General features: G+C 33.4%; 1 protein-coding gene across 4 annotated transcripts in view; it reads left to right on the top strand.

The window, feature by feature from the left end:
- Positions 1 to 24,659, top strand: part of Gpbp1 (GC-rich promoter binding protein 1) — a 66,624-nt gene extending 41,965 nt beyond the window's left edge. For 3 of the 4 annotated variants that reach the window (XM_040273761.2, XM_013356111.4, XM_005319608.5), the window contains exons 7-13: positions 355 to 414; positions 7,652 to 7,836; positions 8,945 to 9,085; positions 10,466 to 10,633; positions 11,251 to 11,438; positions 18,712 to 18,814; positions 24,167 to 24,659. In XM_040273761.2, coding sequence (XP_040129695.2) covers positions 355 to 414; positions 7,652 to 7,836; positions 8,945 to 9,085; positions 10,466 to 10,633; positions 11,251 to 11,438; positions 18,712 to 18,814; positions 24,167 to 24,325 — 1,004 coding nt within the window. In that variant the 3' untranslated portion in view covers positions 24,326 to 24,659. The remainder of the gene's footprint in view (positions 1 to 354; positions 415 to 7,651; positions 7,837 to 8,944; positions 9,086 to 10,465; positions 10,634 to 11,250; positions 11,439 to 18,711; positions 18,815 to 24,166) is intronic. The other variant, XM_005319609.4, reaches the window with a different exon arrangement.
- The last annotated feature ends 317 nt before the right edge of the window (positions 24,660 to 24,976 follow it).

Here is a 24,976-nt window from a genome sequence, read left to right as displayed (position 1 = left end):
TCATTTGAAACAAATCCAAAGTGTTGTATCCACTTTGAAACTTGTGCACATGTTCTTTGTATTTTTTCTATTGAATATTAATAACTTAATAAAACAAAAGGATTGTGGCTTATGATAGCATACTCCTCCTAATAATAAAGGCATTATTTTAAACTTTGCCACTTCCTGTGCTGTTCTTAATTGTATTTATGGGGTGAAACTCTGGGGAATTATTTTGTTTTCTTTTATCTCCCTCTTTTACTTACGGGCTTTTTGAGGGTGGGGGGTGGGGGTGGTCAGACACTTTTGTTAGAACCATGTGAATGGCATTGTTTTTTCTGTATTGCAAATTAGTATTTCTACCACTCTCCCCAGGCCTACACGCCCAGACACACACATACCCAACCAAAAAAATCTCCCAAGCTCCTCTCTTAGGTATGTTTCCTTATTATTCAGTTTTTCTGGGAACAGATGATTGCATAAGAATATAGAACCACCTGGAAGGTGTTAAATAGAGTTTCTAAGAAATTAGGAATAATTTGGATTTTATTAGACTGAAAGTAAATTTAAAAAGTCAAGAATTTCAGTGAACATTTGTCATATAAAACTACCTGTCAATATTATTGGTACTGATCCTTGGTTGATTTAATTTTAGAAATGATTTAAAGGCAAAGACATCTTTTGAAAATGAGACTAAAATGTATTAATATAAAGACTTTTTGGTTCTACTGTTTCAGTGTTGATCTAAGAATTTTTGAGTGTTAGTTGAAGAGATGTTTAAATGGAAGGTGTACTCTGTGTTTAGGTAAACTAAGAAATGTGTCTGCGTTTATAAAAAGAAAAAAAGAAAACCGGTTAATTATGGCATGGTTAATTGTTAAATTCCCAGTACTTCCCATAAGAATACAATGAAACTTTCATTGTATGGCACTTCACTATTCCTCTCTCACTTTCCCCCTGGGTTCCCAAGTATTGTTTTCCTCATTGCAACATTTAGAATAGCTATGTTCCTGAGGAAGACGAGAGAATTTTAGGAAAGACTTCAATAGAACTTTTCTAGTGCTACCTCCTTCCAGGTAAGTAAAAATTTACTAATGAAAATGTAATCTGTATAAAAAGAAAAAATGATTTATTCTTGAAACTGTGACTTTATATAGCAAAAATTGATAGATCCTGAACATAGTGTCACAATTTAAAATAAAACACCTTGAGGGAAAGTAAGTCATTAAAATAAAGTTCACATTAATTTTAGTTGTATTTAGAACTCAGTTGGTTATTGGAAATGCCTTCATGCAGTTTATACTTGTGACTTCCATAGTGTTTTGTCTTAACCAGGACCACAGCTGTTTGGTACATAAGAATAATGATTATTAATAATCTATCTCCATGTTTTTAATAAGTTAAGATTAAAACAACCTGCTTGAAAGCTGTATTTTGAGGATGTCATCATATAGACTATGATTGTGTATATATCTAGACCAAAATATTCACATAGCCTTATGGTTATGCCTTTAAATAGTTTTGAAATACTAAGCTATTAAAAAAAAGATTAAAACAGGAACTCAACATTCTTTAGTGTTTTCCTGAGAATTTAAGAATAATTGTGTTTTATTTGGTGAGTGAGAAAGAGAAAGAGTGATGAGTGTTTAGTTATATGTATGCAGTTTGAGATTCAATTAGTAGCTCTTGACTTGTTAATTTTCATAAGCCCTATTCCCTATTTTTATGTCAGAGTGATCCAGTATTCAGCAACATATCTTTGGCAGAGCTGTCTTAATATTTATTGCTTAAGATAATAATGAAAAATTTCAGTCACTAGTAATTAATTTAGTAATAAAAATAGTTTGCTTCTGTTCATATGTGTGTTCCTTGATAATTTGATGAATTTTCCTGAATGTTGCTTTTATTTGATATACTACTTACAAGTATAAAGGTTCCTTGTTATTATTTATTTTTGTTTAGCTTTCTAAATCAAAACATATTATCTGGATTGTTTGTTTTTATCTAAATTCCAATTATACTAGACAGAATCATTCATGTAGAGTGAGGTAGTTGCATTAAAAAAGGTAGATAGTGATGAAAAACAGTGAGATTGTTTTTAGGAAGTATGATAAATAGAGCTAAAGAAAGGTCATAATCTTTGGTATTGTGCTGACTGGTCATTTTGTTGAAATGATCCCATTTTCCTTAATGCCTTTCTCATATGAAAACAGTTAAAATTATAACATTGGAAGAAGAAAAAGGGTAATATAACACATGTTCAAAGGTTGAGAAGGGAAAAAAAAGGTGCAAGTAGACAACTTAATTCACATACATTTCATTTGATCAGAGTCAGAAATGTCACTTGCTTATCATGTTTACATTTTCATGGTATATTTTTTTAAGGCTGTTTTTTATGAATACTGTTGAACCTCATTTAAAGAAAAAATTACTGTATTGGTTTCTATTGACAACAATTAGTGAAATTCCTTTGATTAAAACTTTCATAATACTATGAACCAAAACAGATTCATTAATTAAAAAAAAATCCTAGCAAAATTGACAAAGCATCAAGATTTTAAGATACCTTTTAAAATAATTTTATGACCAGGTATTTTAGCATGTGCTTATAGTCCCAGCTACTTTGGATGCTGTAGTAGGCAGATTGCAAGTTTGAGGCCAGAGTGAAAACCTTTCTCAAAATAAAACAAAATGAAAATGACTGGGAATACAGCTCTGTGATAATAGTGTCTGTGGGTTCAAGCCCCAGTACTGCCCCCCCCCCCACATCTGCTAATAAAAATTGTTAAGTAGATACTTTTTCTATACTAAAATTTTTATTCACATTAGGAGTTCAATTGCTTGGTATAGATCCACTGAATCTGATAGGTGGAGATTGTATTATGACCAAGTTTTCTTCAAATTGGTTTGAAAAATTAATCCAAATATTATTACCCTTCACTGTTTATGTGCATTTGTTTACAGATTAAACTTGCCTTTTGGGTTTAGAGAGTAACTGTCTTCAAAGTGTAGTGACCCTGACTTCACTTGGTAGTGTACGCTTAGAAGCCTATTATCCAGACCATTCATTATAGTAATTTTGGTTGAGAATGGTAAACATTGTTAAGTATCTGGCATGGTGTTATCTTAGTTTGCATTTTCACCAGTAATGTAGTGGCTAAGGACAGGGGTTTGGAATCAGGTAGGGAAAGCCCTAACATTAGATCTTTTACTTATTGGTTATTTGGATTTGGACATATAATTTAATTTCTGTGAGATGAGGATGATTACAATAATGAGAAAAAGCAGTTTTAAATTGTCTACTTAAAAAACTTTTCAGGCCACAGGTGCTTAGTAAATGTCAGCTAATTATTTTGCTCAAGTCCAGCAATTGGAGGGAGATTCTACTTGGGATTATTAAGAGGCAAAAATGAAATTTCCGGATTATTAGCCAAAGAAGGAAGTTCTTAATGTAGTGATTGAATCAGAAACTTAGTGTATATAGTAGGTAGCTGTGCAGATAATATAAAGAAAGAAGTTTGAGAAGTAAGCTTTGAATTATCTGTGACCAGATAATAATATGTTTTATTATATGTAGCAGTATTCTAATTTGTTTTCTCAATAATGGGATTGCTTTTCTTCTACTATTGATGTCCTATTTAAGGAATAAAACTAATACTTCTATTCATAGGTATGGGGAGAGCATACAATACAAAATGATACTTAAAGTCATTTATTGTCAGAGTACAGTTATTTTTGAGGCTAGAGGAAAATGATTGAAAATCCAAGACACATTTATTTTCAATTTTTTTTAACTTAAAAAAATTATCTGAATATCTGCTTACAAGAGATTGAGATAATAAACATGCAGTTTATGGAAGGAAATCACTAAGGTCATTTATTTTCTAATTCTTTTAAAGGTGTTAATATCTTTTCAGTAATAAAGGACTAAGCACTTTGAGTTTTCTTCATTATGTTTGCCAATTGAGAAAAACAGACATTGGATAATATTTGAATCTAAAAGCTTAAATCCTGCTGGGTTTGAATGGCACACATCTGTAATTTTAACTGCTTGGGAGATGAGGCAGGAGAAACCAAGTTCAAGGCTGGCCTTGAGCACTTACTAGATCTCCTCTCAAAATAAAATTTAAACAAAGGGCTCGGTATGTAGCTCAGTGGTAGAAAGTCCTTAGGTTTAATACCCAGTATTAATATAAATAAAAAAGCTTCAACACCTCAAAAGTTTGTTCCAAGGCAGTTTGTGGAGATAACCTGTGGATAGATAGAAAATAATAAAACATATAATAGATATAAGTGATGCAAATTGAAAATTTCTTTCATCCCTTTAGGCAGTTACTACCTCTAAGAACAATTTCTTCTTAGGGCTGGCTTTGTGGCTCAGCAGTAAAGCACCTGCCTAGCATATGTGATAACCCTGGGTTTGATCCTCAGCACTACCTAACAATAAATAAATAAAATAAAGGTATTGTGTTCAACTACAACTAAAAAAGAAAAATACATTAAAAGCAAAACACTTTCTTCATCTTAAATGAGGTGTTAGGTTATTCAGAATAATTAATTTACAACATGGATTGATTTTTATCAAGTCTCTTTTTCTCATTCTTCTTTACTCTCGTGTTAACCTAAAATTTTTGGGAAAAGACACTTTGAATTGTAACTATATTGAAGAAGTATACGGCTTCTTTGTTTTTTGTCATTATTTAAATGTTAAACATTTTGCAGTAACTCTAACTCTTGTAAAAAACTGTTCAATTTATAGTTGAAAGATAAAGTAACATGCAAAGTTGTACAGCTAGTAAGGTTGGAGCTAGTATTGAAATTTGGATAAATCATTTCCAAAAAGCATATTAACCTGAGCCATGATGTTTTTATATGAATGCTTAATAAGCCCAATAGTTTTGTCTCTGCTTCTCTTACCTCTCAATCACTGTCTTCCTTCAGGTACCTCTCTTCATCTCTTACTTTGCCACCTACTCTTCTGTGAGTAATTTCTTAGGCTTCACCTTTCTTCTTTATAGGGCATTCCATCATTCTTGCACTGAGGACCTCAATGAAGAAACAGTAAGAATATTTCTTGCTCCAAGGAATCCAATTTTAGGAAAGGTGAAATTGCTAGTCAGAAATGATTTGAGGCTTGAAGATTATATTTGCTTGCTTATTTACCTTCCATTTCTTCTGTCTCCCTGGTTTTAATCATTGGTTGCATATATATGATATTTTTTGTTTCTTGTATCTTTAACCTTCCACATGGGATCCTTTTCTTTCTGTGTAAAACACATTCCTTGGAATAGGATCTTCTCTTGGTGCATTATTTGATTTTATTTATCTGGAAAGTTTCTTTTCTCCTCCCTACCATATTTGGCATGTCCAAATCTCAATCTTTTTGAGATTCTGCAGGGGAGAATGGATTGCTTCTGATCTGTTAAAATTTTATGGTGCAGATTCTAAAGCTGAAGTTTTCCCTTTATATGTCCCTTCAGAAATGTGTGCTGATGAGATCATTCCCTTGATGATGATCCCAGTCCTATTTATACTGTTTTGACTTCCTTCCCCATTGTAAGGGAAGAAAGATATATTTGTGTACTTTGCCACATTGAACTAGAAATCTTCATCAGTCATGTTTAAACTTAGATAATTTTGGCATACAAAAAGAATAGCCCCGTGTTTCAACATCTGGATTCCTCTGAGATGAGGCCTTGCAAACATATTACTTTTTCTTGTTTTCTAAGCAGTTGTTCAGATTCTTGGGTTTTGTCTAGATTTTAAGTTTATAAGCTAAGATTTTTTCCATATTGTTAATTAAAAAGTTTCTTGAAATTAATTTGGTGGTATTTGGTGTACTTGGGCCTGAACCTAGAGTTGATTTACCACTGACACCCACCCCCTCCAACACCCCTCCACTTCCTTTCATTTATTGTTTTAAATTTTGAGTCAGGGTCTTGCGAAGTTGTTCAGGTGGGCCTTAAACTTGTGATCCTCTTGCCTTGATTTTCCAAATGGCAGTTGTGTGCCACTGTGCCCAGCCAAGAACCTTTTAAAAATACTCTATCCAAGCGGTCATCTATTTACTATAAGTGATCATTGGAAAATTTGTATTATTTAGTATGTTTTAGTGTTCATTGTTCTGTTATGAGGCCTTTGTTCTTTTTTCATTTACTTCATTGTATAATATCTTCAGAAAAGCTATGTACATTGAGAGTAATACTTTTCTGAGTCATTGTGTGCTTGAATTTTTTTTTTTTAAGCTCTTTAATCGGCATTTTTAGGTAACCAAGAATTCGACTGATTGCCTTAGCAGATCAGCAGGTGCTAATTTTTGGAAAAATGAATCTTTTCTGAGTTTGTTCTAAGCCTTTATTCTCTTCAGAATGGCAATAGGCAAAGTACCATACCAGGTTTATTTTTTAGAGAGCTTGAAACTTCACATGAACTTGAGATTTCCTCCAGGTATTCTTATATAGTTACGATGAGGTGATCCAGTAGGAGGTTTGGTGTAGTTTTAGGGCAGGGGAGTACCACAGATGTCTACCTAGCTCACTGGTTCATAGGATATCTTTAGTATGTGGAGCCATTTTTTAGATTTAGATTTTCTGAGATTTCTTAAGTTGATTCTTCTGAATTTTTCAACTATGAAACCGGTGCTTTCAGAATTTTTTGAGGAAAGAAAGACATACTTCACATACAATAAATGTGAACATGTAGATATGTAACACATGTTTGACTACACATAGAAATTGATTAAACTCTAGGAATAGTGTTTCATACTTTTAAACAAGTGAAATCTTGAAAAGAGCCTCCAGTTAGCAGTTATTCCTTTTAGTATCTTCAGAAAACAGTTATTGGTTTCTCTTAAACTCATATGATATCTTGCATGTATTTGGATGGTTAGTAGTATTTGAATGTATTACTATTATGGAAAATAGGATCTTTTTATTACTTATTTTAAACAATTTAATTCAGTATTTAGAAGGAGAGGGAGTATTGGCTGGGGCGCGATGGCTTACGCCTGTAATCCCAGCGACTTGGGAGGCTGAGACAGGAGGATTGCAAGTTCAGAGTCAGCCTCAGCAAAAACGAGGTGCTAAGCAATTCAGTGAGACTCTGTCTCTAAATAAAGTACAAAATAGGACTGGGGATATGGCTCAGTGAGCAAGTTCTCATGAGTTCAATCCCTGGTACCTAGGAAAGAGAAAAAAAAAGAAACCCCCAAAAGAAATAGAGGGAGTGTTGTTCCTTGCTTATTGATAATTTTATAAGTGAAATGAATGAAAAAGGAATTGAAAATTTTGTTCTTTTAAAAATGGATAAGGGGAAAATACAAATGTATTTCATATTCTACATGTTAAGAGTCATTAGGATGAAATTTGCATTTTTAATAAGTTAATAAAATGTTAGAATTTCATCTTGGCTTTTCATTTATGTGTAACTAAATTCATCTGTATTGACATTGCTCAGTTCTTGCTATATTATGTGAGATTATGTTCTAGCTTATTTCTTATACTGATATATAGTTGTACTTATTTAGCTTAATAACTTTTACCCATGAAGCATCTGCTGTTAGTATTGTTTTTAAAATGTAATCAAACTTTGAAATATAATATTCTTAGGTGGATTTATTTTAATCTAAAAGTTGAGACTGTGTGTAACTCTTATTTGTGCTTTATTTATACAGAATATCCTCCGAATCCTAAATCTAGAGCTCCAAGGATGCTGGTCATTAAGAAAGGTAATACAAAAGACTTACAGCTATCTGGATTCCCTGTAGTAGGAAATCTTCAGTCACAGCCAGTTAAGAATGGAACTGGTCCGAGTGTTTATAAAGGCTTAGTCCCTAAACCTGCTGCTCCACCTACAAAAGTAAGTTCTAAATTGCTACACATGCAAATTTTGAGTGGTTTTTTTTTTTTTTTTGAGTTGTTTAATTTTGGGGGGAAATATTAGAAGCATGATATTACGATGTGGGTTGTTCATGGGGTGCTAGCAGACTTCTAGGTGGAAAGAATTGGCCATTGCATACTACAAATTTTAATTCTCTCTCTGTGTATTCCTATGAGTTTTGTTGTCCTTGTGGTACTTGTGATATATTTGCTTAAAATGTATATATTGTATATATATAAGTTTATGTGTATATGTATATGTTTACTTGGTTTTTCAGTTTTACATTTTTGAAATCGTCATGAGTTGAAAAATCCCCTGCCTTTGGATTTATAAAACTTTGAAAAAATAATGAATTAATTAGATGTGTCTCTCCCCCCCCATATTGATTTGATTTTTTTTTTTAAAAATACACATCAGCGGAATGCATTACAATTCTTATTACACATATAGAATACAGTTTTTCATATCTTTGTATATAGAGCATGTTCATGCCAATTCAGGCTTTTATACATATACTTTGTTTTTTCTTTTGCATTACAATTCTTATTGCACATATATACCACAAATTTCCATATCTCTATTTATATATAAATAAGTATGTTTACACCCAATTTTAGTCTTCATACATGTACTTTGGATAATAGATGTTTATATCTCTATCAAATTTTGAATTTATAGAAAAAGGAATAGAAAACCATGTAGGGATGATGGAGTAATATTAAAAAAATTTTTTAAGCCAAATGTAGTTATCTTTATTGTGTTTATTTCCTCTATAGTCTGTTACTTTTTTTTTTAAGCAATTTTAAAAATTGATTTTATTTTTTTAAATACACCACAGCGGAATGCATTACAATTCTTTTTACACATAGAGCATAATTTTTCATATTTTTGTATATGAAGTATGTTCACGCCAATTCGTGTCTTTATACATGTACTTTGTTTTGTTTTTTTTTTTTGCATTACAATTCTTATTACACATATATACCACAATTTTTCATATCCAAGTAGGTTGACACCCAGTTCATGTCTTCATACATGTACGTTTCCTGTTTTTGATAACCATTAATGTTTGTGTGTTTTTCTTTAGCCTACACAGTGGAAAAGCCAAACTAAAGAAAATAAGGTTGGGACTTCTTTCTCTCATGAATCTTCATATGGTGTTGGCAACTTTAATGCTTTTAAATCAACTGCCAAGAATTTTAGTCCATCACCAAATTCAGTGAAAGAGGTAATGTCATTAAAAATCATTGAGGAATGTAAATTTTGTTGTTATTGAGATGGATTTTCCTTGTGTTGCCAAGGGCTGGTCTGAAACTCCTGGGCTAAGGTCATCCTTCTGTATCAGCCTCTTGTGACTACAGGCATTTGCCATCATGCCCAGCTGCTCAGTCGTGATAATTTGATAGCTGATGTCCTCTTTTTGCTAACTTGTTTGTATTCTGAAATAGTAGGACTATAATGTTAAATCCACTGGTCATTGTGGCATATGCTTGTTGATTGGGAGGCTGAGGCAGGAGGATCTCGATTTCAAAGTCAGCTTTGGCAAAGTGTGAGGCCCTAAGCAACTCAGTGAGACCCTATCTCTGGAGATGTGGCTCAGTGCTTCAGTGCCCTTGAGTTTACTCCTGGTTTCAAAAAGGAAAAAAAAAGTTAAATGAAAAATTCCAAACATCCTCAGCAGTAAAGAAAATAATATAGTGAAGCCTCCGAATACCCATTAACTAGAAAGAACTTTTTTAAGGAAAATAGTGAAAATTGTAATTTCATTTGATGTTTGTGATAGTTATTCTTATAGGACTAATAATGAGAATTTGTGTTATAATATTGTTTTAGAATGATGAACATTTTATTAGTGTTAACACAGGCAGGGAAAGAGGAAGAGGGAAAGGTGTTAATTTTTCTTGCAACGAAATTGAATAACTGGTAGCTCAAATATCCCCTTAACCCACCCATTTGATTAGGATTTTGAAATTCTTAGACCAGGAGTTACCTGAAAAGTTGAAGGTCACTTGACTATATTGTTATACATGAAATTGCTTTGTATGCCATATTGGAACATCATAATACTTCTATTGTATTCCATTATGAAAACACTAAAGAACTGAAAACAAAAGGACTCAAGTTAACATCCATTTTGACACCTCTCCTGCAGAAGTTTTCTCTGTTGAAATCTAACCGAATATACTCTGTTTGTGTGCGTGTGTGCATATGTATGTGTTTGTGTGTAATCATTAAATAGGTCCTTTTGAAGCTGTTAATCAGATCTAGAATTCTGGAATGTGTCTTGAAGAACTACTCTTCTGTGCATTATAAAATATTTAAACTATTCCAGGATACATTTATAAATTAATATTTAAATCTCTTATGTACTATCATAGTTCTGAGTATCCAGGCCTTCATTGTCTTTGGGTAAGAAAATCTTTTGTTGACTCATTGAATGGGAAAGAAAAAAATTTATAGAGACGGAGAAAACTAGATGTTGAAAGAGACCTTAAATCAGTTTTGCATTCTGAATAGTCGTAGAACAGGAAGCTGTGATAATTGTGAATTTATATTGGCATCAGTTCTCTGGTCACATATTCATCAGTGTTTCTGAATTTTCTCTTAGTGTAATCGTTCAAATTCCTCTTCACCTGTTGACAAACTTAATCAACAGCCTCGTCTAACCAAACTGACACGAATGCGCACTGATAAGAAGAGTGAATTTTTGAAAGCATTGAAAAGGGACAGAGTAGAAGAAGAACATGAAGATGAAAGCCATGCTGGCTCAGAGAAGGTAATTAAATTTGCAATGCATGATTTTATATTGACATGTTGTTAAAATACATGAGCAAATATTTAGAAACTTGGAATAAATTCTAATAGATTTCACCTTAGAAAATAAAGGCCTAGCCAACTATTTGCATCTTATTGGCTTCCTTTCTAAAGTAGGTTTTTCTCATGGTATAGTTTTCATTTTCAGTAAAAAAATTTTTTAATTTCTATTTAGGTTATTTTTTTCTTCTTCTCTGCTCTTGCCCTCATTCTTTTGGTTTTGCTTTTGTTGAATGGATGTGAATACTCAGGGCCAGAGAGTTTTGAGTATTTTTTCATCTTTGTTTTCCATTCATATGAGACTGTCTTCTAAATTTAGTGATTGTAAGTATACTTTTATGTATTCTAAATGGGAACTGACCCAGGATCTATTAAAAACGTTCTTAGTAACTATATATACTTTTTTTTTTAAGTTGTGGATGGACACTATACTTTTTTTTTTTTAAACTATTTTTATGTGGTGCTGAGGATTGAACCCAGTGCCTCACACATTCTAGGCAAGTGCTTTACCACTTAGCTACCACCATGGCCCAGTAACTATATTCTTCAGAATTAATTTTTTTAATCCTCCCAAATTAGGATGAAGACTCATTTAATTTGCATAACAGCAATAGTACTCACCAAGAAAGGGATATAAACAGAAACTTTGATGAAAATGAAATTCCACAAGAGAATGGCAATGCCTCAGTGATTTCCCAACAGATCATTCGGTCTTCAACCTTTCCACAAACTGATGTTCTTTCCAGTTCACTTGAGGCAGAACACAGGTTAGTTTTTATTTTTACTTTTTTTCCTCTGGCATTTTTAGCATAAGATTTTTATATTATAAAACTCTTATGTAATTGATTGATTTTTGTGACGCTAAAGATTTAACCTAGGTTGTTGAACATGCTAGGCATTATATCACTGAGCTAAGCCCCAGCCCCTATTTTATTTGTTTTTCTAACATGTTCATTAGGTGCAATTTATATACGGTAAATTTTACTTCTTCTGATTAGTACCGATGAATTCGATCTATTCAGAGTTGTGTGGCTAATTAGTTTTAGAACATTTTCATTATCTTTGAAAGCTATGTCCATTTGTGCTTTTTCCTAAGTTTTAGACTCTGTCATAGATAATCGGTAATTATTTTCTAACTATAGATTTGCCTTTCATGGATGTATTGTGAGTAGAATCATACAATATGTGGTCTGCTATGTCTAGCTTCTTGGACTAACCATATTGTTTTCAAGGTTCATTTGTGTTTCAGCACATGTTACTTTTTTATTGCTGAGTAGTACATTGTATGACTGTACCTCTTTTTGTTCATTGATTAATGGATATCAGTGTCCACTTTTCTTTGGATAGTGTTACTGTGAACATTTCATGTACAAGTTTTTGTGTGAACATTCCTTTATTTCTTTTGAGTACATACCCAAGGGTTGAATTCTTAACATAAGGTAACCCTTTTTTATCTTCATCAGCAATATACAGAGTTCCAGTTCTCTTTTAAAAATTTTGCCAACAATTGATACTGTCTGTCTTCATTTATAACCATTCTAATGGGTTTGAATTGGTTATCTTTTTGTGGTTTTTACTGTGCATTTTCTTGATTTCTAACAGTATTGAACATCTTTTGATATGTTTATTTACATGTCGTCTTTGGGTGAAACACCTATTCAAATACCTTGCCTGTTTTAGAATTATATTTCGTTTCTAAGTTCTGAGAGATTTTTATGTATTATTTGCATGAGTCTCATATATATGACTTGACAATATCTTCTATCCTGAGTTGTCTTTTCACTGTATTTATTTTTTAATTTATTTCTTACTTAGTTGTAGTTGGACACAATGCCTTCATTTTATTTATTTTTTATGTGGTGCTGGGGATCGAACCCTGGGCCTTGCATGTGCCAGGTGAGTGCTCCACCACTGAGCCACATCCCCAGCCCCTCTTTTCACTTCATTAATGGTGACTTTGAGTTTTTATCTTAGTCCAGTTTATGCATTTTTTTCTTGTATCACTTAATTCAAATGTTGGTGTGATATGAGGAATGAGTCCAAATTTATTTTCTAGGTGAATATCCACTTACCTCAATAGGTGATTTATTTTTTTATTGCAAACTCTTTATCACTTGTTTCCTTTTTTTTTTTTTTTTTTTTGAATTTTAACATTTATTTATTTTAGTTCTCGGCGGACACAACATCTTTGTTGGTATGTGGTGCTTCTGAGGATCGAACCCGGGCCGCACGCATGCTAGGCGAGCGCGCTACCACTTGAACCACATCCCAGCCCATTTGTTTCTATTTTTATCATTTTTAATGTTTTAAAATAGTAATTATAGGGCTTAGCATTGGAATTTAGAAGAGAATTCAAAAGAGGATTCCCTCCCATGATTTTCTTTTTTAGTTGTACTTGTACTCGGACATTCATTTTATTATTTTTATGTGGTGCTGAGGATCAAACCCAGTGCCTCACACATGTTAAGACGAGCGCTCTTCCGCTGAGCCGTGGCCACTGTCACCATTTCCCCATGACTTGCAGAAATGTTATACCTTTACTATTGAATTGAAACAACAGCCACATGGTTTAGCAGCAAAACATAATTATTCTTCTCTTCCCCTTTTTGGCACTTGGAGTCAAACCCAGGGTAAATACAACTGAGCTATATCCCTGGCCCTTTTTATTTCAGTCTTTTTTTTTTTTTTTTCCTTTTGGTACCACAGATTGAACTCAGGAGCACTTGACCACTTAGCCACATTCCTATCCCTGTTATGTATATTATTTAGAGTTGGGGTCTGAGTTGCCTAGCGCCTTGCCTAGCTTTTTTAGTTCTTTTTTGTTTGTTTGTTTTGGTGGAAACAACATCTTTTTTTTTTTTTTTTTTGTATGTGGTACTGAGGATCGAACCGGGCCGCATGCATGCCAGGCGAGCGCGCTACCACTTGAGCAACATCCCCAGCCCATTTGCCTAGCTTTTTTGCTGAGGCTGGTTTTGAACTTACAATTCTCCTGCCCCAGCCCCCCAACACACTGGGATTACAGGCATATGCTACTGTACCTGGCCCTTTTAATATTTTATTTTGAGAGGCAGGGTCTTGCTGAGTTGCCCACGTTGGCCTTGAATTTTGTCTTTCTGTTTTAATCACTCAAAGTACTTAGGATCAAGAGCATGTGCCATCATACCTGGTTTCAATTCCCTTTTAATTACTATAGAGTAAGCTAGGAGCAGCAGTGCATTCTTATAGTCCCAGCTACTGGGAAGCTGAAGCAGGAGGATTGCTTGAACCCAGGAGTTAAGGACAGTCTTGGTAATAATAGTGAGATTCTTCTGACTCTCTACCCCAAAAAATTAAATTAGAAAATTAATAAAAATAAAAATATCAAAAGGATTATAACTTTTGAACAAACAAGAAAGTTAACTTGTTAACATATTGCTCTACAATTGCTTTGTGTATATCAAATTGTTTTCTTACCCAGAATTATTTTCCTACTCAGAATTCATACTCTGTAAGAGCAGGCTTAGCATGGGGAAGTCCTTGTCAACAGTTCATTAATTTTTAAGTTTTTGCCATTTCTTTTGTAATCTCATTTAATTTTAGGACAGTAAGGAACTAGCTGATATTTACTGTGGAATAATTTTTGTGGAATTCAGCCTAAGCTCCACAGGACAGAAATTTTGTGTATTTTATTACTGTATCTAGCACTGAGAGTAGTGTACCTAAATTGTTAAGTGAATGAGTGAAGTAAAAGTTGCAGTATTTTCCTACCTATTTAGTAAAACTGTATTCATTTTTAAAGGGAATTCTTTAACTTTTTATTTGTTTCAAGTTTCCCTTCCCTATTTTCTTAATGCTTTTCCTCTTTCAGCTTTTTCTTTCCTTATCCTGGGGAGTGCACCCAGAACCTCGACCATGTTAAAACACATGCTCTACCACTGTGCTATGGTCCCCAGCTATCCTTGCCCACTTAAGTTTCTTACATTATAGTTTAAATTTCTCCTCCCATTAAACTATTTAATTTAATTAATCAAGGTTGTACCTTGATTGGTTGATGCTAGCGATTGAACCCAGGGACTTTTAACTACTGACCTGCACCCTCAACTCTTTGTATATTTTGAGACAGAATCTCAATGAATTGCTGAGGCTGACTTTGAGCTTGTGATTCCCCCTGCCTCAGCTTCCCTAGCAGGTAGGATTATAGGCATGCACCACCATGCCCTGTTACAAGATTGTACCTTTAAAAGTCTCTATAAATCTTATCTTTATGGCTTAAATTTTACATTATTATTATTATTACTTTATTTCTGTGATCACTTTTGTTCCCCTTCTCCAAATCAGGTCTTCTATGTATGTGAGAATGTAAGCATGTGGTTTTATATAGTCTTAGACTTTTGCTTTTAAAAAGGTTTGCTTTTTCTTTCTTTATGTGGTGGTGATTAAACCCAGGGCTTCATGCATGCGACCAAGTGTTCTACCAATGGGCTTTATGCCCAGTTGTTCCTAAAGTAATATAATGGTCTAATGATAAATGTGAAAGTCCATTTCATGAGAGTTAAGTTTAGCTAGATTAATTTAGAGAGAACTCATTTCTGTGATATCTATATTTAATTGCATTTAATATGAATAGATGAATGAGTTACTACTATTTTAATCCTTCTCAGCTTGTGGAATTCCTCTTTATTCACATAATCTGGTTTATGACTTGTAACTGATTTAGGCTGTCATGACAGCTTTGTCAAATCATAGAAAATCGTAAACATCAATTCCTGTTACTATTTTGTTTTGTTTTTGTGTTTTTCAAAACTGTGACATTTTGTTTTTTACAAAAAGACTATAGCATATAGGAATTCCAGATCCCCCCTTCCATCATTCTAATGTGTCATCTTGTATCATCCTTCTTGAAACTATTCTGTATTGTACATATAAAATTGTGAGATTATTTTTCTATTGACCTCAGTCAACTTTTGTACATCATGCTGGTATTAATGTCCTTGTGTTTGTGTCCTTGAACTTGTGCATAAGTGTATTTGTTGCTAAATTACTAGGTGTGAAGTTGATTGGTCCAGTGGCATTTATTACTCCATGTCAACCAAAAATGCTCTAATTTTCACTCTCAATTAAATATTTCTAGCCAGAATTGGTAGAAAGAATGCCTGTGTATAAAAAGGAAAGTATACAAATAAATCTCATGATAGTTAAAGACGAGCAGTAAACGTTCTTTACTTAGGGCTGTAGTAAGAAAGTTAATCTCAGAACGCGTGTGTGGGGGGGGAGGTGATGCGATTCAATGCTGGGGGTCAAACCTAGGGCCTTAAGTATGCTAGGTAAGTTTTCCACCACTAAGTTCCATCCCCAGCCCTGTTGAGTACCTTTCTGTGACTTTCATGTTTACCATCATCAGTACTTAGTAGTAAAAAAAAAAAAGAAAAAAAAAGTAAAAGGTCCACACCCCTTAGAAATATTCTTAAAATTCCTAAAAGTCACATTGAATGTTTTAACTTTTTTTTTTTCAATCTGTAGAGTAGATATTTAGTACACAAAGAATTGTGGTTTTTTTTTTTTTTTTTTCATTCATGGAGACTTAGGGACAGGAGACCTGAGTTCTATACTTTGACAGTGTTTAGTTCCCCTCAGTACTAACAGGAAAAAAGGAGAGAGTGGGAGTTAAGAACTAAGCCAAATGAAGTAAGCTGAAAACATTCTAAATTAATAACCTCTGGGGAGAAAACAAACAGACCCATGCTGTGTATATGTAGTAGAGATGATATCAGTGATAACTAAAGATATATCTTTATTCTTCTGGAGACCTTAAATATTATTATTTTTTTCCTTTTTAAAAACAGACTTTCTTCCTTTCATCCTTCATTCCTTCATGCCAGGGATTGAACCCAGGACACTTACCTATTTTGCTACATCCCCAGTCCCTTGTTATTTTTTATTTTCAGACAGGGTCTCATTAATAGTTGCTGAGGCTGGCTTTGAACTCGTGATGCTATTGCCTCAGCCTCCTGAGTTAACTGGGATTACAGACATGTACAACCATGCCTGTCCAGCTCAAAGCTCCCTCCCACCCCTTATAGACAATGCCAGTTTTGTTCTAAAATTAGATTTATTGAATTTTGCATAGGAATGCAATTGCCTAGTGTAGACACAAAGGCGAAGAAGACAATAAGAACTTTTTTTTTTTTCATGTAAAGAATAAAGTTACATATTCAAGATTTCCGATTTGGTAGGTGCTAGAATTTAAGTTTCAATAAGTATCCATCAAATAGAAGAGTAGTTGTGGAAATGTTAGACATGTTCGAAAATATCCCAAGGTGGAGAAAGAAAGTAAAGGTGTTGGTGATATGGAACCATTAAATTCTTAGCTTGAGTTTTGAGTGCTGAAGTATAATATACATTTATAATCCAAAAATATATCCATACGTTTTTTCCGTAAGCTAACAAAGGTACAGCTTCTTTTAGATTTTAGATCTATTTTCCTCCATGAAAATAGTGATACATCTTTTCCATGGCTTCAAGTTTTTGGTAAACTTTAATTTGTAATTCTTAAATTACATACCTATTACCTACTCATATCAGTTGACTTTAGCAATAAAGTGCTAGCAATACAATTCTTAAGGATGATTCTTTTGTAAATGTTAGGCAAAAGCATAAATATTAGGTACACGTATCATTCTGAAGATTAGGAATATTCACTTCCCTTATCCTCCCTTTTACTTATTTTTTGTTTGGGGGATTGAGCCCTGGGCCTTGTACATGCTCAGCATGAGATCTACCACTGAGCTACACCCCTCAGTCCAATACTTGCCCTTTATTATATTCCCTTTATAATATTAAAGGTATTTTTCCCATCTGTATTATTGTTTAGTTAATGTTCGATTTTTGAAAATAAGTAAAAGAAAAGTGAACCTAGCAAAAAAGTTTTGTTTTACTAGTCAAGATCTATACACTAGAATAGTGGTCTTGAATGATGAAAGTTTGAGTGCAAATGTCATTTCAAAGGAAGGCCATCTTGGCTAAGGAGTAAAAACAGTGCTCTAGAAAAGAAAATTTTAAGTCATGAGTAGGAATGAAAGAAAGAAATGATTAATGCTGACTGTGACATTTTGGTTCAGAGACTGAAAATAATTGGTAAAATATTTAATTTGGTGACAGAATCAGAATTCTCTTCTTTGCTAACAAAGGTAAATTGTTTAAAGGGAAAAAATGATTTTTTAAAAGGAAAAAAAAGAAAGTCTATAAGCAGCTAACACAATGACAGGTGCAAGGTGAAAGATGAGTAAGTATAAATGGAATTAACAGAAATACTTAAGGAATACAATTAAAAACAAAACAAAACAACACATCATCAGATCAGTACAAGACAAGTGACCTGTACCAAGGATAGATCCTGCTACAGTGTTCACATTTACTCAAATAGAGAAAAGTGATGTTTCTTGTCATTGTTTTCTTAAGTATCTTCAAAGAATATAACTTTATGGTCTTTTTACTTATTTAAGATCCTGATTTAGAGCTTTCTAAATTCATTATTGTAGGATTTAACTTCTCTTCCATATTTAATTGTGTTGGGGAATGATGATTGGCATATATCTAAGAGGTGATATCAATAGAAGTATAAATTTTAAAATGCAAGATAGGTTAGGCTGTTTCACCCTTTCTTTTCAAAATATAAAAACTAATGAATATGCCACAATACATTAGATTGTGGTGATATTGAGAAAACGGAGAAGAATATCACTATTAATTTTAATGGAGTAATTTGGAAAATTTTCTTCATGTCTCCCTATTGCAAGTTTCTAGCCTACCAAACCTTTGACACCAAAGGTTAAAAAAACAATTCATTCTTATTTTACTTCCAAGAAGGTTTATTAACTTAATCTATTAATTTTTTAGAAAGATATTCAAAGCATAAATATAAAAGCCCTTTCAGTATATTTGAACTGTATACAATGGCTCGTGGATTATTTATTTATTTATTTTTTGTACCTATTCTAAATGGAATTTTCCCATGCAGGTTAAGATCTAATTAAGCTTAATTATCTTCTTTCTTTTTAGATTGTTAAAGGAAATGGGTTGGCAGGAAGACAGTGAAAATGATGAAACATGTGCTCCCTTAACTGAGGATGAAATGAGAGAATTCCAAGTTATTAGTGAACAGGTAAGAAAAACGGAATCATTCAAGTGCTTTTGGTGTTTTTTTTTTTTTTTTTTTTGTACTAGGGATTGAACCCAGGGGTGCTTACCACTGAGCCACCCCCTGTTGCCCCACCTCCCTGCCATTCCCTTCCTCCCCCAATTTTATTTAGAGAGACAGGGTTTCGCCTCAGCCTCCTAAGCCCCTGGGATTACAAGTATGTGCAACAATGCCTGGCTTTAAGTTTACTTTTATTTTTATTTATTTATTTATTTTTTTAAAGAGAGAGTGAGAGGAGAGGAGAGAGAGAATTTCCAACATTTTTTATTTTTTAGTTCTCGGCGGACACAACATCTTTGTTGGTATGTGGTGCTGAGGATCAAACCCGGGCCGCACGCATGCCAGGGGAGCGCGCTACTGCTTGAGCCACATCCCCAGCCCTTAAGTTTACTTTTAAAGTGGCCTTTAAAAAATTAGGATAGCGTGATTTTTATGGAAGCATTCAGGTGCTGGATAACAATTTTATTTATGAATTTATTAAGATATCACATTGGAATTATCTTTGTTTTACAATCTTCAATAGTTAGAAATGAATAGAAACAGTATATCTATGATTGAGCATATTCCAGCTGTTTTTATTTGGTGATGGTTTTGATTTGTTTTGGGGTGGCAAGTCTTTATAGCTTCCCTAGGAATTTCACCTTTGATTTTTCTTGAATGAGAATATTTCAAATTCTTATATGTTTGTGTAATTTCCTTTTTGATAAAGAACATTGGGAGATGTTTAGTAGAACATAAAGACGTTAAGATGTTCTTCCAGATCCATTAAAGAATCTTTGTGACATGCAGAGCTAATTTTCTTTATAGAGGTAACATTTTCAGAGCCACTTCAAATGGAATTTTTGAGTAAATTAGTCATTAAAATTTAAAAACATAAGAGACTTAATCCCCATTCCTTCCTTCTGTACTGAGGTTAAACCCAGGGCTTCATGCATACTAGGAAGTGTTCTATCACTGATCTACATCCCCAGCTATTTTTAAATTTTATTTTGACTCAGGGTCTTGCTAAGGTAACCAAGCTACCCCTGAACTTTGGATCCCCTCTTGCCTTAGCTTTACAAATAGTTGGGATTATAAGCATGCACCACTATATTTGTCGTCCTCTTCTTTTTTTAAAGAGTAAATTTAATATATTGACTTTACCCCCTCACTTTGTACTTTTGAAAATTTGGGTTTAAAAACATAAAATTTACTGATTTAACTATTTTTTTGCATTTACTGTTCAATGGCATTATGTTCATTCATCTTGTTTTGTATCCATCACCCACCACCAGAATGTTTCTCACTACCTTTTGCAGTTGAATCTTCATACCCTTTAAGTAAGAAGTCTCCATTTCCTATTCCTTTTGCACCAGAAGCTGCTACTCTTCTACTTCTGTCTCTTATGAAATTGACTGTTTTCCATTCCTCATATGTGAAATCAGAGAGTATTTATCCTTTTTATGGGCTTATTTCACTTAGCATTAAATTCTCAAGGTTCACATATTTAGCCTTCTTAAGGCTAAGTGGTATTCCATTATGTCATATATCACATTTTGTTTATTCATCTGTCAGTAGACACTGGGTTACTTCTTTTTGCTATTGAGTATAATTTTTCCTATGCAAATAAGGGTACTACAGCTCCTTACTTTCCACTATTTTGAGTGTATATCCAGCAGTAGAATTGCTGGATTTAATGGTAACTGAAAACATTTTTTTCTTTTCTTTTTTTTCCTTTTCCTTTTCCTTTTCCTTCTCTTTTTTTTCCTTTTCCTTTTCCTTTTCCTTTTCCTTCTCTTTTCTTTTCTTTTCTTTTCTTTTCCCTTCCTTCCTTCCTTCCTTCCTTCCTTCCTTCCTTCCTTCCTTCCTTCCTTCCTTCCTTCCTTCCTTCCTTCCTTCCTTCCTTCCTTCCTTCCTTCCCCTCCTCCTCCTCCTCCCTTCTTCCTTCTTCCTCCTTCCTCCTTCCTCCTTCTTCTTCTTCTTCTTCTTCTTCTTTTTTTTTTTTTAGAGAAGCTGTCTTACTACTTTTCTATAGTGACTGCACTGTTTTATAGTGATACACAGGAGGTCATTGCACAACTGAACAGTGCACAAGAGTTCCACTTTCTCCTTGCTAATGCGCAATTTCTGTCTTTTGAAAAAAAATAATCATTCTAGTTCTTAACTTACTGTGCTTTGGATTCATGATTAATGATGTTGAACATTTATTAGAACATTTCTTTGGAGAAATGTTCATTCAGTTCCTTTGCCCTCCCCTCCTCCCTTTAATGGTGCTAGAGATCTAAATCGGTGCCATACACATGTTAGGCAAAGTGCTCTATCACTGAGTTTAAAACCCCTAGCATTAGCACACAATTTCCCATATTTTAATCAAATCGTTGTTGCATAAGATGATTTATTTTAGATATTAACTATCACAAAAATGACTTGTATATATTTTTTCTTATTCTCTGAATTGCCTCTTCACTTCCATTGTCATCATCTTCCCCTGCCCCCACCCTTTTTCTGGAGTTCTGGGTATTGAATCCAGGTATTCTGGGTATGAGCTGCGTACCAGTCTTTTTAAAATTTGATTTTAGACAGGGTCTGGCTAGTTACCCAGGCTGATCTCAAACTCCTAGGTTGCTGAAATTACTGGCATGGGCCACCATGCCTACCTGGATTATCTTTTGATACACAAAAGTGTTTAATTTCTTTCTTTTTTAAATTTAGGTGTCATTTACAAGAATGCTACATCCAGTGTCATGTTTTCCCCCTTATGTTTTTGAAGGGTTTTATAGTTTTTAAGCCCTTATGTTTAGATCTTATGTCAACTTTGATTTGTAATGGTGTGAAGATTCAGCCTCATTCTTTCGTGTGTGAATTCTTTATCTCTAACACCATTATTGCAAAAATTGTCCTTTTTCTATTTAATGTCTTGGCATGGCTGACAAATATCTTTACGGTTTTTCTCCGTTTAATTGGTCTGTGTCTTTTATGTTAAGACTACACTGTTTTGATTACTATCGCTTTGTGATAGTTTTGGAATTAGGCGGCTCATACAGTTAAATAGAAGAGCTGGAATTTGAGCCCAAACTGGGCTGATTTCATAGTTTGAGGATATAGACATGAATAAAATATTGTATTAAAGAAAAATATGTTAGGATCAGATTATGAAAGACTTTAAATGTTCAGGAGTATACAGCATGTCCATGATAGTCAGTATTTCATCCCTGTGACTTGCACACCTGATAAGAATAATTTAAAGGAAGAAAGGCTTATTTTTGGGTACATCATTCAGAGGCTCAAGTCATGGTTGGCTGACTCCATTTCTCTGGGCCAGAAGTGAGGCAGAACATCAGGGTGGAAGACGTGGAAGAGGGAAACTACTTAGATTGTGGAGCCAGGGAAAAAATACAGTCTAAGACCACATTCTCAATGATGATATGTCTTCATCCCCACCCTACCTGTGTAGTCACCACATACTAATCCACTCAGATTTTTAATCACTCAAATACATCCACACATGAGGTTTCATCTCTCATGATCTTATCATTTCACTCTAAGAATCACTACATTGGGGGATCATGTTTTTTTTTTTTTTTTTAAATAACACGTGAGCCTTTTAAGGACACTTCACATCCAAGCTATAACAATGTCTATATAGTTTCTTCTTTGGAGGTTTTTTTTTTTGTTTTAAAATATGAAATAATCATTTTTGTTTCTTTTTATATATGAGAAGGTGCGGTTGTAGTGTGAAATATATTTTGGGAGTATAATTTCTAAATTTCTAAGAGTAGAATCAGGATAATGAATAGTGAATATATTATGGAAATCAGAGGAGGAATAAATGGAGGGCCCAAACTAGGAAAATGATAGTAAAAATGTTCTTGATTAGCAGAAGAGATCTGAAGTAGAACCAACAAGATTTTGAAATTCTGGCCTTTGATCTGCTGATAATATAAATAGGAATGGAAGAGGAGGAACTAGTTTTAGGAGGCTTTAAAAGATGGTAGATGTTTTAAAGATGTCATCCAGGTGTTTAGAAAATTGAGAAATAGACTCTTAGGTTTGGCAAGATTAGGTGTATCAGCTGATAAATCACATGAGGCAAGGATGAAATTTTGGTGAATGAAAAAGAGACACCTTTAAGAGGGGCCAGATGTGTTTCTAAGTATCATGCTGGCTGAGAACATTGGAGTTGCTTGCTTGTGTGGCAACTTTTATTTTTCCTGGTAAAAATGGTGAGGTCATTTATTCAATTTGAAAGGAGAGGTAGCATTGGCAAGTTAGAATTAAAGCATGATAGCAAAGAAAATTAATTAATTAAAAGGGAAGAGAAACTTAAGAGTCAAAGACTGTAGACGTGAATTGTACATAAGTGTTAGCCATGGTGGAAGTGGCATTGGAATTGAATTTTAACAAATTATTTGTAAACCTCATGATTAAAGAACTCTCTGGAATATAAAATATTAGATATTTCCAACTATTAAGTTAGTTAGGTAAAATTGGCTTTATAGAAAATTGCATTTAGGTATTTACTTGAAAATTACTTATCTCTCATCGTTAGGCCTGATTTTATTTATCTACATAAATAACAAATATTATCATTTTTATTTATACATATATAACATAAATACATTGTTTTGTATTTTTATTTCTACATTGAGCTTACCATCCAATTTTCCTTCTCTGATAAATGATCTTCTGACTCAGTTCTTATTATTACCAAAGTCTTTGTTTCCCATTTCTCATTTTCAGAAATAAACAAATATTATTTTTCTTGAATCTTAATTTCTCTGGCTTGGTCAAGAACTGTATTTGATTTTGTTAATTTGTATACCTCATTCTACTTAGTCTACAGAGTATGAATAAAGCAGATAGTGAGAGTTGTGTTAACTTAGACATTAATAACTTTAGGTATATAGTTTAATCGATTACTGATTACATGTTTCACAGCACCTGAAGGTGTATTTGTTACAGTGTTCATGTTAAGGAAATGAGGAAAGGTCTGATGCCTAATACTTAATGTTCTCACTATCCTGTTTGGATTTTAAATCTGTGCTTTTATATTACACTATGTACTTTTTTTTTTGTAATGGTCTTATAGAACGATAGAAAGTATATATTATATATTGATGGTTCTTCAAAAGAAAGATTATTGTCTAGTATTTTGTTAGATCAGTTGGATCAATTACCTGTATCTATTTAAATAGCTTATTTCTGGACATGTTGTCATTGCCTATGAAATGCTGAGGATAGGTTACAAGTTAAATTTTTTTAAAAAAATTTATTTGTGGTTATACTTTAGATAATTTTTTGGGGAAATAATTAATTTATTTATTTTTGACATTTTAGTTGCAGAAGAATGGTCTGAGAAAAAATGGTATTTTGAAAAATGGCCTGATCTGTGACTTCAAGTTTGGACCGTGGAAAAACAGCACTTTCAAACCCACAATTGAGAATGATGACACAGAGACAAGTAGCAGTGACACATCAGATGATGATGATGTGTGAAGGATTTCCTAACAGCTTTAGAATTTTTAGTGTGATACATCTCTCATACAGTTTGGGGTGAATTGTAAAAATGAAGAACTATAATTTATGTAGTGAAATACCCCATTAGAAGATGATTTTTTTGGGGGACTTCAATATGAAGAAAACCAAGAATGTTTTGTTGGGCTGGGTTGAACATTATTTCTTTGTAAATGAATGTTGTAGAAATGAGGACTTTGGTTGATCCAACATTGACTTTCTTCATCACTGCAGCATTTCTCTGACTAGCAATGTGACGATGTAACAAATGAGATTTTCTCATTTAATAATAAAAAATTGTGTAATGTTTTGCAAAGCTTCTGTCTTAAAAGTCCAGGTCTTAAGGGGAAAAAAGCAGCCTACAGTGTTTTGCTTGCAGAGTCATATCTTTTTCATATAGTGGAAATCTTCAAGTCCGCTTTGTGCGCCTCCCCACCCCACCCCACCCCACCCCCAAACAAAACAAAACAAAAAAGCAAAAAGGAAAATGTAGCATGTTGGCTGAAAACTGGTGCAAAGTGCACCAAAAGATTAATTTCCTGAACTCAGCTGTTATACTTGTCACCTTTTAAAACAAATTGCTCTTTAGCCATTTGTAGTGCAGTAAGTGTTACAGGAGAGACTCGCCACATT

The sequence above is a fragment of the Ictidomys tridecemlineatus genome, chromosome 1 (genome assembly GCF_052094955.1).
Source record: "Ictidomys tridecemlineatus isolate mIctTri1 chromosome 1, mIctTri1.hap1, whole genome shotgun sequence".
Lineage (NCBI taxonomy): Eukaryota > Metazoa > Chordata > Mammalia > Rodentia > Sciuridae > Ictidomys > Ictidomys tridecemlineatus.
The sequence above is the reverse complement of the archived record's forward strand: the minus strand, read 5'-3'. Positions and strand labels throughout refer to the sequence as shown.